The sequence below is a fragment of the Aythya marila genome (genome assembly GCF_965140915.1).
Source record: "Aythya marila genome assembly, chromosome: Z".
NCBI classification, from domain to species: Eukaryota; Metazoa; Chordata; class Aves; order Anseriformes; family Anatidae; genus Aythya; species Aythya marila.
In genome coordinates this window covers 61,036,191-61,051,529 of record NC_139080.1, presented here as the reverse complement: position 1 = coordinate 61,051,529, position 15,339 = coordinate 61,036,191, and the positions used below count along the sequence as shown (strand labels likewise).

At 43.1% G+C, this 15,339-nt stretch overlaps 1 protein-coding gene across 1 annotated transcript in view; it reads left to right on the top strand.

Moving 5' to 3' along the window:
- Window positions 1-473: 473 nt before the first annotated feature.
- Window positions 474-15,339, top strand: part of PJA2 (praja ring finger ubiquitin ligase 2) — a 31,612-nt gene continuing 16,746 nt past the window's right edge. The window contains exons 1-4 of the mRNA XM_082783169.1: window positions 474-547; window positions 720-760; window positions 10,975-11,163; window positions 13,054-14,110. Coding sequence (XP_082639295.1) covers window positions 489-547; window positions 720-760; window positions 10,975-11,163; window positions 13,054-14,110 — 1,346 coding nt within the window. The 5' untranslated portion in view covers window positions 474-488. The remainder of the gene's footprint in view (window positions 548-719; window positions 761-10,974; window positions 11,164-13,053; window positions 14,111-15,339) is intronic.

Below are 15,339 nucleotides of genomic sequence, written 5' to 3'. Positions count from 1 at the left end.
GCCCCGCCCGGGCCCCGCCCCCTCCCCACAGGGCACGCCCCCATCCGCCCAAGCCCCGCCCCTCCCGCCCAGACCCCGCGGCCGGCAGGGCTCATACCGCCCCTAGCCACATACCCCCTTCTAGGTCCCGCCCCTCGTCTCTGATTGGCCGTCGAGCCTTCCTCCTGTTCTGCCATTGGCTGCCGCCGGCCCACTTGAGGGGGTAGGGGTGGTGGCGCGCCCGTGGCGGTGGTGGCGGCTCCGGGACCGGGCGGGTGAGTGCGGGGCGCGGGGCCGGGGGCACGGCAGGGGGCGGGGGGGGTGCAGGGGGTGCAGGGTCGCCGGGGAAAGGAGCGTGCCTGGGAGGTGGCTGGGTGAAAACGCGGCTGGGAGGCGTGGTGGCAATGCCTCGCCGGTGCAGCTGGGGGGAACGGGGGCGTTTAGCCCCGTGCCAGTGCAGTGAATGAGTCGCGGAGGGGCTTAGCCCCCTTGTCAGTGCCGTGCAATGAATGGGTTATGAAGGTGGCGAGCAGAAGTTCTCCGCGGGTGCAGGCCTCGTCGCAGCAAGGTGTGTGCTGCTGCCCGGTGGGAGAGCCGTCCCGTGCAGCAATGCAGCGTGCCAGATGTGCGTTGGCAGCAAAACATGAGCTGCCACCGCTGCTCTTTGCACGCAGCGGTGTCCCCGGTGATGTCCGTGCTGGGTTGCACGTGTGCTGATTCTCGGTCCTCTTGTGTCCCAGGAAGCTTGGAGAAGAAGTGTTGCCGTGCTCCGCAGCAACAGGTGCCAGCGTCCCATCCCCATCGCACTGAGGGCAATGCGCCCGTGAGAGGGGCGCGCCATGGCACACAGATTGCCTGTGTGTAAGTACGGCCGGGCTGCCAGCTGAGCCCAGTGGGGGCGTGGGTGCACTTGAGGTGGCAAGCATGAAATTTGCCGCTCAAAAGGTTCTCATCACAGTATTTCTGAGTAGCGTTTTGAACAAAGTACAGGGAGTAAATGTGTTCAAATTGATGTATTCACTGACATGTTAACGAGCACTCTGCGCTTTTGTGGGTTGGGCTGTAAAACTCTGACAGAGCTTACTACAGAGTTGTAGTGAGGCCTCAGCAGCCTTCTACTTATATACTTAGTGGTGTGTTTGGACAGGTCCAGATTGTATTTGTCACCCGAAACTGATACAAACATTTTAAAATTTCAGTTCATTTTAACGTTGTTTCAAGATACTATACAAAAACCTTTGAACATGTCCTAAATATAAATCCACATCACTGGGGGAGGGCAATGCTTGCTAACCCCGGCCTTCTGGTCAGAGCATTGGTGGAGGAGCGATGCTCTGCATGTCCTTAAGTCACATGCAGGCCTGAGCTCTGGGTGGTACTTTCTGTCAGTGTTTGTGGTTTGGGCCTCTGTGCCTTTCGATAGCCTGAACTGGCATGAATTGAACTGGCATGAATCGCCCTTAATGCTGTTTGTCACAGGAATATCCTGAAGCACTCAGAGTAATGCTGTACTTGTTTAGTACAGGGGCACTTCCTGAGCTGTCAGACTTCTGCTCCCTTAAAGGCCTGCCTGCTTGGCTGTTTTTGTGGTACCTGTGGAGCAGGTTATAAGTTATTTATACTGGAAACAGAGGTAATTATTAACAAGCTTGTACCAATGAGTGGAATAATCTGTAAGGACAACAGAGTGGGCACATGAATTCCTCAAAGCTTGTGTCACTGTGGAGGAAGATGTTTGGAGATCCTGCTGCCAATAGTATTTAATGTTCTGAGTGGTTGTTTTGAAACTGCTTTTCCAATCTGATTAATTTCAAGCGTGATATTTTGGTACCATTATGCAGTATTTCAGGTAGCCAAGTGTGTGACTATGGAAGCAGAAAGAATTCCAGCTGGCACATACGTGTGCTCTTTCATAGGTATTTAAAATTATTAAAAAATGGTCTGAAAAGTCTTTATTGTTTTAGCTGCTAAAATCCACTCTGGTTTTCATGTATTGCTGCAACATCTGCAACACCTTTGTGCTAGATGCTGTGCAGGAAGAAAAAATCCAAGGTGTTAACTGATTGAATATAAAATGATATAACTACTTGATAACATAGAAAAGCGAAGTACAGAGAAATGCATCTGATGCTGATGGTGGACTGCGGATGATTGCTCAGGAGATTAGTGGTAATCAGCTACACCAAAATGTCCTTCCCTATCAGCTTAGTGTCAGAGGTTAAATAAACCTGAAATAATCAAGAGAAGTTTCCATAACTCAAATGGTTTCTAAACATCAGCAAAAAGCCCAAATAAACCTTTTGTTTTAATGGCTCTGTGGTTGACATTGCATCATAAACAGGCAAGTCTCCATCAAATATTTGGTGAGCAAGATATTTGTAGCTTGGTAGCAGCTTCAGAAAACAGGTCAGGTACGAATTTTAAGCAGTTCTCCCAGTCAGGAGTCTGCAACAGTAATTTTTTTTCACTCTTAAAAATTGACTCCTAGCTATTAATTCTATAATGTGTCTCTAAGACTGGCATAAGAGGCTTTCAGTGAAAGGCGATTGTTTTTTAAAAGGAGACAACAAGAAAATCAAGTATCTGTACCATACCCAGTGTAATTGTTGCCATCTCATAGAGCATTTCAATTGTGTAACACTTCAGAAGTTTGTGAGAAGTAAAATGAGAAGATGTGCAGGAGATTTTTCCCTCTCTGCTATAGTAAGGGATGACGTGAACCCCATTTCTATGTTCTTGTAGCATATACATCTGGAGGTCAGGTGGGCTCTCCTGGGGGGTAGTAGGGCTGTGGGAGTGGGGGGGGGGCCTCAGGAAGGTCCAGCCCAGCCGCTCTGCTCTGCCAGCGCTGGGTGTTTGTATGAGCCCTGCTCTCTGGGCTGCAGCATGACAATCTTCATCCCCCTCTTCCCCCCCTGCAATCCCTCTAAGCTGTATGGTGTTACTGCAGGTAGAAACATTTCCCTTTTGTCGCTTGTGTTGTTTCTGAATGTCAGGGAAATCTTCCTTGCTGCAATTTAAGACCAACTTTTTTTTTTCCCCCTCTGTGTGTGTATGGGCAGGTATGGTGCTTAAAGCTCTTTGCAGAATGCTAGATCCAGTTTTAACACTGATCAGCACAGAAGGATTGCTTTGCATGCCTTGCAGCCCTCACTCCAATACCACTCACTTCTTTGGTGTTTGCTGCGACAGAGCAGGAGTATTGACTGGTGTAACATGTGGGCCTCTGCAGTCCTGTGGAGCTGCACATCACCAATTGTTCTTGCTTTGGCAGTTTGCTCCATTGCTTAACCCCACCTGACAGCAATGTCCTGCTCTTCTCTTTTTCAGAGCTGTCTCAATTTCTCCCCAGGTGCATTAGGATCACTTCACATTGTACTTCTGAACTTCAAAAATCTGAAAGGCCCAACCAACTTCAGGAGAGCTCTCCTGTCTGTCAACTGAATCAGAGGCTTTTGTTAGCCCTGTATCCAAGGAACACAGTACTGCTTGTGAAAGGAAAATGTTCAAAGCAGTGAGTTTTCACTGCTCTTTGGGGAAAAAACAAAAAACAAACAAACAAAAACACTTCTGAAAACTGCTTTCAGTACTTCTTGTAGCAGATGAGGGTTCATTCGGTTTTGGGTTAACTTGAATTTAATAGAGGCAGTTATGTAAGATGAGAGAGATGACAATGGAAAAATACATCTTTGGGCATGATCTGCTGCTGACCTGTATCACTCTTAAGAGTTTCGAGCACGTGAACTTCCACCCTGTGATTCTGTTGTCATCTCCTTGTTGCTGTGTTTGCCAGGGAGAGGGGAAGTGACTGTTCCAACTTCGTAAAGTATGTTGAGGTTACCTACACTAACAAAACATAAACCTGAACCTTCTCTGCTTAAACTGTTCAAAAAGTTTTTGACACTTTTAGTTCTGGCTTCTACTTGTGGCCTTTTCATCTCTAAAGAGACACATCCTCATCTCAAAAGTTTGTGATTGGAACTGAAATTGAAAATCACAGTACAAAAGTCAGAGGCAAAGGGAAAAGAGGATGGATTGGGGTGGGGGAAGGCTTTGGTGGTGTCTGCTTAGTGCACAAGTAATTCTGAGTGTGAGAGAAAAGGAGATAAACCGTGTGATGGCAGTCTGAAAAAAAAAGAAGAGTGAATTTCTGGATATCAAATTAAAAACGGGAGATGAGAACTCCTTCCACACCGTTATTTTGGTATACATTCAGAGTGTGAAGATTTCAGTGCTTGGAAAGGAAGGGAGGAGAGATGCACGGGTTCGGCAGGTGGCTGGGATGGAGCTGGTCGTCCCGCAGCAGCCCACGCAGCGCTGTGCCCTGCACCTGCAGCCCCAGGCCCCAGTTGTTTTGTCTGCAGTGGGGCAGAGCTGGCACAGCACCAGGGCTGGCCCCCAGAGCCAGCAGGATGGGGTGGGCAGCCCGAGGGGGGCAGGCACCAAGGCAGCTGGCCCAAACCTCCCAAAGGGACATTTGGGGAAGGGGCTCTTGTTAAGGAAGCGTTGTTAGGGAAGCGCCTGTCCCCCCATGCAACTGCAACACATTGAGGCCCTCCTTCCCGAGACATGGACAAAATTTACTCCTTGGTGGAAAGGACAGAGTAATTGATTTCTCTTTTTTCTTCTGCACAGACTTTGCTTTTCTTTTCCTCTGATTAAACCGCTCCTGATCTTAACCATGAGTTGTTTTGTGTTGTTGTTTTTTTTTTTGCCATCCTATTTTCTCACCCTGTCCTGAGAAGGGGGAGAGAGACAGCGGTGTGGTGGAGCTGATCTGCCCATCAGTTGTTTAAACCACTGTACACATCACTGCAGGGGCTGCTGCCAAAGCTAGGCTTCTTATTTTTCAAGCTGTAATGCTCATTCTGTAAGGCAGGGTGGGACATGTTCTTAATTGGTTAGTGCATGCGATACATACACCATCCTTATCTTTAAAAGCTTTTAGTGCTTCAGTTCCTTAATCTTTCCTGTCTCTTGAGTTGAGTTTTAATGTAGAATTTCTGCTGAAGGTATTCCTCAGGATAAAAACTGGAAAAGCAATTATTATGGTAAGCCAGAGCTGGCAGTTAGTAGGACAGATTTGCATGTCCTACCAAAGTCAGGGTTGAGTCAAAGTCAAGGCAGAGGAAAGTGATGCGTTCAGACTATTTTCAGTTCTGTCTCACTTTACAAGAAACTAAAGTGAGCGGGGCTAAAATATGAGCAAGGCAGTGCGAAGAAACCAGGCCTAATGCAGAAGTTGAACACACATTTGGACGAGCTAACTGGTAGGAGGACAGTGGAAAAATCAGTGCTGGAATGGTTACAGATTAGTACTCAGTGGAGAGTTGATAGCTAAGGGATGCAGGAATTTGGTAGCAGAGTTTGTGGTTTGCCGGTGATCCCTGCTTCTGGCTGCTTGCTTCTGGCTCTGTTCTGTCACGGCAGCTGTGCTGATGCAACTGTCATCTAAGCATAAAAAAATGGAAAAAAAAAAAAAAAAAAAGACCTTAACGAGGGGGGATTTGGTGAAGCTTAGTAAGTTCAGTTGGTCCAATTTACAGCTTGGCAGCCAGCTATGGTAACCACAGCTGAAGCAGCATCAGAACAAGCCTGCCTGACCCTGGCAGCTTGTCTGCAGTGAACAGACAGCTGTGCAGGGGATTCTTTGCACCCATGCTGTCTGGAAAAGCCTGGGTGAAGCTTAGGAGTTCATGCAGGATCTTCAGCTTTAGGAGAATGTCTAGGGATAGAAAGGGGCTGTGTCAAGATGCTGGTTTGTAGCAGCTCACCAGTTCGGACTCAGACCCATTCTACATGGGAGGTGGTGACTGGGATCCACTTGCAAAGGGAGTTCTGGACTTGAACTAGTTCTGTGTTTTTCCTTTTTGCATCTTAACTAAATACCAATTGCCCTGTGGCTATGTTTAAAGCATTTTGTTCAAAGCAACCGTTTAGTTTCCTGCATATATTTGAATTCACTGTTACTTGTGCAGTACCAGCGCCTGTTCCCCTTAAAGCCTTTGGCAAACTTTTTTACAATTTAGATAGAGTTGTGATTGTATATGCTGAGTATCAGCATATACATCATTAATTGATATTACGGATATGCAGTCAATGCCCCAGATATTAACCATCTTCTTTTAGTGTGCCTATTGACTAATGCAGAAATAGAACTATTTGTATGATATGCCTTAATGGACTGCAATATATCAGAAAATAAATTTTGCACTTACAGCACAAAAATGAATGTATAAAACTGCACATTTTCAGAGAAATCCTAAATGGAAACTGTATTTAGTATTAAAGTGGAAAGAAGCCACTATCAATTGAAACATCTCATTGGTGTTCTTTTCCGTCTATTTTGCTATTTGCAAAGTGATTCAGATCAGTATCAGAATATTTTGCAGTGGCCTTTCTTCTAGGAGTCTTTCATTTTAAAGTATGTGTGTGAGGGGGATAACTTCTTTTTGTTTGCTAGTAGTATTTGGTTTTGTTCATGTATTTATTACCTTCTTAGGCAATTCCAAGGGATGCCTGCTCTGTTAACATAGTCTAACACTTGAGCATTTGCTTTCTAAGACAAATTGTATTCATCAGCAAGAAAAAAGTAGGAGTGTTAAGCCTTCCTCAAATTCATCTGTAGACCTCTGCTGTTGACATAAAAAGCTTTTTTTCTGAAACAGCATTTTAGGATTTCTGTCATCTAAATCGTTGATTAATTTTGCCTAAAATACAAATGGTTAGCAATGTGCTTCATCCATGATCACCAAGCATTACCACGCTATTAAATCTCTAGGAAATGGTATGGTTTTGGATGTCTCCTTTTCCCTTCATCTGTTCCTCTGTTTTCCCAAAGAACAATCTTACTGCTCTATCTGATTTAATACTCCTTCGAAACTGGGACCTTGGTGCAGTGTAAGGGTGCGCTGGACCTGAGTCCATCCCTTCCCTTTCTGCCCCAGTAATGCCCAGCCTTCCTCTCTTTGCCTGTTTCCAGATGCCTGCCTGTGTGCTGCAGCTCTTAATGTCCATCCACTGTTATTGAAGAGAGAAGGACAAGCACAGTCTGGCTCTGACCTCTTTACCCTCCTGCTGCTGGAGCTGAAAGGCCATGCAGCAAGCCCTGTTGCAGGGAGCGTGGGGAGGGCCATCTGTGAGGGCACACAGAGCAGACACTGAGGGAAGTGTCTCAGAAGTGTGAGAACCTAATTCTGGTACTGCATGCGCATAAGATCACATTGCCACCCGATGTTGTTATTTTACTGTCACTAGCATTGATCCTGCTTATATCAAAATTGATAGTCAGGCTTGTAGTGCCCATCAGGTACAAACACGTTGGCACCAAGTGTGCATGCGTGCTTCTAAGCTAAGAGTTTAGTTTAAATGACTTTGCAGGGCTCTTCACAATTAATTATTTGCTGTGTTCTTGGAGTTCAAAAATATAAACTTGATGTAGTTAGTATTTTCATTAGCTCTCCAAATAACGTTAAATGCAGAATAATTTCTGTCATTCAAGTGGACAAGGTGACAAAAAACATCTTTTTTCTTCACAAACAAACATTCAGATATCTTTAATTGCCTGTACTGTATTTCCAAAGTTAGGCCCACAGTGGAGGAAAAAATACATGGTTCATATTTGCAGAAGGGATCCTTTGCACTACTGGGTTCCCGGAGACCTAAATTGGTCAGTCTGTTTGGAGGTGTAACCAGGTGATGTTTCAGACATTAATGAAGTCATTGCTTTCTGCAATCTGAGCTTTTCATTGTGCATTTTGGGAACCACTCTCCTGGGTTCTGTGTCTTCGTTAAATCCATATCCAATAATTTTAAACTTCTCTGCTTAATAATTGCTGTTAATGAGCCTTTGAGGAGTTCAGATGACAGTAGTATCCTTCTGAAACAATGGAGGTGTGGGTATAAACATCTTTAGCTTGACATGTAATTAATGTCTTTAGCCTGTTTCACATGCTTCAGTTACTTAATCACCGGTGTGTGGCATCAGAAGAGAAGCACATCCTTTCATCCTGGCCTTGGGTATTACGAAGATATATCCAAGAGTTCGCTTTTGCAGAGCTCTGCCTTGTCAGCAGCAGTTGAATGTGTTTTGAATGGGCCTAGCAAACTGAGCTTTGGCTGCCAGGTAGAGCAATGGCCACTTCTATGGTTGGCTTAGCTGGGGGAAGAAACTGAGAAAATTTATTATGTGTTGCAAGGAACTTGACTGTGCGAAGGATTGCTTGCAGACAGGCGTCTAGCTTTAGATGCCTAAATGCTGCCTATTTGAGGCATGTAGGTTCCTTATTTTGTTAACTAGGTAGATCTTTCCTCTTCCCTTAATGCAAATGTGAAATCCAAACATGCAGTAAAAGGTGAAAGCTTTCACTATTTTGATCTAATAAACCTCTTCCAGGACAGAATTCTCTTAAGAACAACTGAATACAAGATGTATATTCTGCATATGGAGGAATTACTTGGGGGAAAAAAAAAAAAAGGCATTGCATCCAGCTTTAAGGTTTTTACCTGCTGTGAACATCAATCACAGAATCACAGAATTTCTAGGTTGGAAGAAACCTCAAGATCGAGTCCAACCTCTGACCTAACGCTAACAATCCCCACTAAACCATATCCCTAAGCTCTACATCTAAACATCTTTTAAAGACTTCCAGGGATGGTGACTCCACCACTTCCCTGGGCAGCCCATTCCAATGTCTAACAACCCTTTCAGTGAAGAAGTTCTTCCTAACATCCAACCTAAAACTCCCCTGGCGCAACTTAAGCCCATTCCCCCTTGTCCTGTCACCAGGCACGTGGGAGAACAGACCACCCCCACCTCGCTACAGCCTCCTTTGAGGTATCTGTAAAGAGCGATAAGGTCGCCCCTGAGCCTCCTCTTCTCCAGGCTGAACAAGCCCAGCTCCCTCAGCCGCTCCTCGTAGGACTTGTTCTCCAGGCCCCTCACCAGCTTCGTCGCCCTTCTCCGGACCTGCTCGAGCACCTCAATGTCCTTCTTGTAGCGAGGGGCCCAAAACTGAACACAGTACTCGAGGTGCGGCCTCACCAGAGCCGAGTACAGGGGGACGATCACCTCCCTAGCTCTGCTGGCCACACTGCTTCTGATACAAGCCAGGATGCTGTTGGCCTTCTTGGCCACCTGAGCACACTGCTGGCTCATATTCAGCCGACTATCCACCATCACTCCCAGGTCCTTCTCTGCCTGGCAGCTCTCCAACCACTCATCTCCCAGCCTGTGGCTCTGCTTGGGGTTATTGTGCCCCAGGTGCAGGACCCGGCACTTGGCCTTGTTGAACTTCATGCAGTTGACCTCAGCCCATCGGTGCAGCCTATCCAGATCCTCCTGCAGAGCCTTCCTACCCTCAAGCAGATCGACACACGCACCTAACTTGGTGTCATCTGCAAGCTTACTGAGGGTGCACTCAATGCCCTCGTCCAGATCATCAATGAAGATATTAAAGAGGACCGGCCCCAGCACCAAGCCCTGGGGAACGCCACTAGTGACTGGCCTCCAACTGGACTTGACTCCATTCACCACGACTCTTTGGGCCCGGCTATCCAGCCAGTTTCTAACACAATGAAGTGTGCGCCAGTCCAAGCCAAGAGCATCCAGTTTCTTGAGGAGAATGCTGTGGGAGACGGTGACAAAAGCCTTGCTGAAGTCAAGGTAGACCACATCCACAGCCCTTCCCTCATCCACCCAGCGCGTCACTTTGTCAAAGAAGGAGATCAGGTTCGTCAAACAGGACCTGCCTTTCATAAACCCATGCTGACTGGGCCTGATCGCCTGCTTGCCCTGCAAGTGCCGCGTGATGACTCTCAGGAGGATCTGCTCCATGAGCTTCCCTGGCACTGAGATCAAACTGACAGGCCTATAGTTCCCTGGGTCTGCCTTCCAGCCCTTCTTGTAGATGGGCGTCACGTTTGCTAGCCACCAGTCAACTGGGACCTCCCCCCGTAGCCAGGGCTGTGGATAAATGATGGATAGTGGCTTGGCCAGCTCCTCTGCCAGTTCCTTCAGTATCCTCGGGTGGATCCCATCTGGCCCCCTCGACTTGTGCACATCCAAGTGCCGTACCAGGTCGCTAGCCGTTTCTTCGTGGATAGTGAGGGCCACATCCTGCTCCCCATCCCCTTCCACCAGCTCAGGGTACTGGGTATCCAGAGAGCAACCGGTATTGCCGCTGAAGACTGAGGCGAAGAAGGCATTGAGCCTTCTAATTGAAGGCATTCAATTTTTAAAAATAAAAAATAAGGAGTTGCATTCCAAGAGTTTGACTCTCTTGGGTGGACATCTGTTCATGAAGATTACTGATGTTTTAGAGAACAAACTAACAATTAAGCAGTGTCACTGTGTTTACACTTTGTTGTTGTTTCAACCAGTTGAATTAGTGTGGTAATAACAGGAATCATACATGGGCTGTTGCCTTGTATGGCCATGCCTGAACTATGTAATGCACTTGGACTTCTCTTCTCGAAGGTGTAATTTGATTATTTGTGCTTTTCCTGTCACATGGACAAGACAGCTAGTGCTAGTTGTATTGTGCTGCATTAACTGAAATCTCTTCTGTTATAGCACTCAGAAATGTCTTGCAAGATGACGTATGTATCACGGTGTAGAGGAGTATCACATCCAAAGAAAAAATGAGGTCATGTAGTATCTGGACTTAATTTCAGTTTTTTATTAAGTCTGTTACTTGCTGCAAGCATGTTAAGAGGAGGGAAATACTGGTACTTGTCAATATTTAGTGTAGATCAGAATCCTGTTATGTGCTTTCACATATACACAGAGCATGTTAAGTTCTTAAAAAACTGTATGTTAGTGAATTTCAAAACTTCAGTGGAGAGAAGCGGGAAATTCCTTGCTAAAACAGAGGAAAAAAACAATCAAATTGGGGAGGAAGAAAACTTTAAGATAATGCTGTCTGACAGAGTCTTCTTGTTTGTTTCTTCTTTTGTTTGGTTTTGTTTTTCTTCCTCCTTAACCTTGTCTAGCAGCGGGCCAAGAAGCTGGAAAACCTGCGTTGCCAAAACGAGTAGGTGGTATTATGGATAGAAGATCTGAAACAAGACATCCTTATATCAGCATTATACCATCTTTGAATTGCCAAGATGGATGTGTATGCCAACGCAGTGGAGAACACAAGAGATTAGAGCTGAACAATGTTCAGGAAGAGACTTCTTCACGTATGTGCATCTCTCTGTATATATTCCATGTAACTGCAACTTGAGGTGCTTGGGGGTGGGGAAGGGAAGGCAGATGTTATGTTGGAATTAGTTTAAGCCTGTATGACACCTTAAAAGCTCTCCTTTGTTTATATCAGTTGGGCCATTTTCATTTTTTTTTGGCTTAATGAATATCAAATGAATATCATTAGTGTTCACTAAATTGTCTGATGCAAGTACTTAAAAATTTTAAGTTGGTATTAACGGACTTGGAAATTTAACTACAAGAGAAAAACATTAAAACAATGCATTGTAAGGACTCCATAACATGCTACTTTAAGAACAGGCAGAGGTAGGAAATCCTGTAAAATAATAACCATTCCAGGGTTTAAAATAAAAGGGAAAACAGAACAGCTTAAAGCCTGAGGCTGCCAGGCACCTCTGCCCAAGCAGAGTGACCTAAAGCAGGTAACCAAGGACTGTGTCAAATCAGGTTTTGAATATCCCCAAGAATATATCCTTTTACCAATCTTGCATGGTTGCTTAGTTGCATTTAAGGTGTCAGGTCAATTAATAAAGAAATATGCAGCTCATTTTAGTTAGCAGTGACCCGGCACAAAACAGAAATAAATCAATCCAAAATGTTTCTCAAAGAAATCTGAAAAGCTGTGATAGGAAAAGAGATCAAATAAACAAGCATTTTGTTGTTCGTTAATGTAGAAAACAAGTCACTCTTAGAATTTACATGCATAGCAATCATTACAAACAAGGAGATAATACTGTCCAAAAGGCACATTTTTAATGACTCCTAAAGTAAGAGCTGGCACAGGTCTGAGTATCTGAAATAAAAAGGTGGTAGTGTCATAGAGGTGGAGCTACAAATAAAATAAAGCCATACAGAGATGATCCACTTCACCTAAGTCTCCAGGAACAATGGTGTATGATAAATTTGATAGTAGTATAGTATTAACTTTTTTTTAAAAAAAAAAAAAAAAAAAAGAAAAGAGCAGTTAGAAAACAGTCTACAAAGGAGAGAGAAAATGTTACTTTAGAAGTTCTGAGGCTATGAGGCTATGCATATTTCAGTGTTTTTCTCTTGTAGTTAAATTTCCAGGTCTGTTAATACCAACTTAAAATTTTTAAGTACTTGCATCAAGTAATGCAAGCCACTGTATGTCCAGAAACAGTTTGAAGCTTACAGATGACTTGAAATAAACATTCATTTTGTCGTGCTAGTAACAAACATATTTTTACCTTCTTTTACCTTGCTGCTGAGTCTGATATTTATTGTCCCTTTTATGCAAGAGTTGTTCAAGTGTAATATAACCAAACAGAATTTGCAGTGATGGTAACTACCATCTGTAAATTCCACGTTCATCTCTGCTATTATTGTCTTCTCATGAAGAGTTGCACTCACAGCTGCATGTACAAAATACAATGTTATTAGTATGTAATTTATTGGAGCAATAAATGGCTTTATCTGAGTGTGGCAGGAGGCACAATTCAGCTGGTTAATGAATGGTTAGTTCATTTTTTTGCATGTGGAAAGAAATGTTGCAGCTCCTTAAATCCTCTAGTGTATTTCAGGTTTCCTGTTCTCATCTTAAAATTCCATTTTAATTAAACAATGTAAGGATGCTGCTTGTGAGCATGCTTCTTTAATATTTGTCTTTTGCTGTTGCATGCTGAGCTGAAATTGTATCACTTAATTTTTTTTAGGCTTAATTTATAGAAATAAGACTAAATATATTAATGAAGGATGGCTATGTCTCTGCTAAATTCATCATCAAATTGCATCACATCCTCAGTAAACTACCTTTTTCATGAGCAGATTTTATAATTGAGAATGTCTCCATTGGTTTTGGTATTTTTTTTTTTTCCTAACGTATTTTCTTGCAACTTTCTGTGTAGGTTCCAGGCCGTTAGTTCAACTTCGTTCATGTTTATGGGATGAGATACTGTTAAAAAATACTGCAACTGGAGAACCTGTTTGTCAGACTAATTTGAGCCGAATTTTAGAGACAAGCGCTTTACCAGTTTCTCTAGCCTCTTATGAAGTGGAAAGCAACCAAATCACAGGGAACATTCAGAATCCTGATAAAAATTCTGAACACGTCACTGAACATGCTTCTGGAGAGTCTAATGATTTGAATGGTCACAATGGAATTGCTTTTGTAAACATCGATTCTTATGAGCCAGATAGCAGTGATGGAGAAGATGATGATGGACAAGACCAGCTATGTTTGGGAAGAGAAGAAGCAGGTGTATTTCAGGAAGCACTAGATGACGTAGTTTCTGAGTTAGGAAAAGGTATAGAGGCTTTCACTGACTTAGAGTCCCAATTGTCCACTCTTAGCCGCAGAATTTCTAGAGAATGTTGTAAGGAAGTAAGACCAGTGCCTTTAACAAGATATTTGAGCATAGATTCAGACATGAACCATTCAAACAACAAAACACTTAAAAAATCCCCTGCCGAAGGTCAAGCCATACCAAAAAGTAACCTGACTCATGAAACACAACAGATAAATCTAGTAGATACTGAAATTTGTACCCCTGTAACAACTTATAATGAATTAAACCTCAGTGATGACGAGGCTGAACAAGGAAATCCACCTGAGCTAGCAGTGAGACCTAAAATAAGAAAGCAAAATCCCACAAGCCGGTTGGAGAGAGAGACTCATCTGTCTGATGATGAAGAAAGCGAAAGCACTCCTAATAGGGGAAGTGAAACTGCTAAAATCCAGCAAGGCTATGATAAGCGTACATGGAGAAATGACAAAGAAGAATTGAGTTTCGCTACGTTCCTCAAATCCAAAAAGTACACAGATTCTCAAAAGAACACTAGCACAGACCTAAGTAGAAACACAACAGCTCAAGAACAAAATGATGACTTAAACAATAGCAATTTTTGGGATGCGCTTGAATGCTGCAGCAGACACTTACCACAGCCCCTCAAAGATGAAGACAGGTAAAGTACCATTTTTATATTTGTATTGTGCTGAATTGTATGTGTAAGCAATGTGCACATCTTCATAATTTGTCAGCAAATGGGACATAGTAACTCGAGGAGTTTTAGAATGTAGTCATAAAATGAAATGTTGATTTATCCCTTCAGCTCTCCTTCACCCCTCTCCAAGGCAATCTAAAGAAATGGTACTTATGGCATTGTAGCAAATTAATATGATTTTAATATTTTTCTTTGTAAAAAACAGTGGAGTTAGGTGCATAAGAATTATGTGAGGAAAGTACTGTTTTTTGCTTGAATATTTTTCCTTAAAAAAAAAATCATGGGGACACAAATGTAAAATGCAGTCTTGTAGTATTAGTGTGTACAGATATATATACTATAGATCATTTATCTTGAACTTTTAGTTTTCAGTCTGTTTTTTTATGTTCTAATACTGTGATAGTTAATATGATATCTATTTTTTTTTGGCAGAGAACTCAGTAAAGAACAATATCTTAGACCATGAGTGAATCTTTAAAATGTATTTGTGGAAACATTTGTCTTACATCGCTGTCTTAGTTCTTTTAATGATCGTTAAAAAATTTATGTGGGAGTTGATAGAAGTTACCCAAAACCAAGTAAAAATGTAAAACCAAATAAAAATGTATATGTAATGTCTAAAGATAGGAGAAAGGAGAATGCCAATTGGTGCTGGCTTTTCCCTCACTATATTAATACCAACTATCCTTTTGTGTAGGGTCAAATTACCTTAACACTCAGGAAGGCTACTACTTCTCTTATTTTTAAAGAGAGGATGGAGGAGAGAAGGAAGACCTTGTTCAACATGCTTTTTGGCAAATTACTGTTCTTTTCCTGAGAGTTTCCCTCAAGATTTGTTATTTTCAGGATTTTTTTGGAGTCAAATATACTGTCATGCAGAATATTGATAATCTTTTCAGACTTTGTGGAAAAAATTCTACTTTGTCATCTCTGAAGAATAATTTGATAGAGTTGGTTAATACCGCGCTTTTAATTAATTTTTAATTAAGGTTCTTCAGATGAGTGGGTGTTTCCAAAATAACTATGAATGAATATTGTTTCAGAAGTACAGATTCCAGGCTACAGCCTGGAAGCCAGGAGCAGTATTCAGGCTTCCTTCTGTTTTGGATTGTCTACCCAAAAGGTAGACTGATTTGAATAAACCTTATATTGATGAACTTTATTCACATGAGGGTAATTAAGCACTTTTC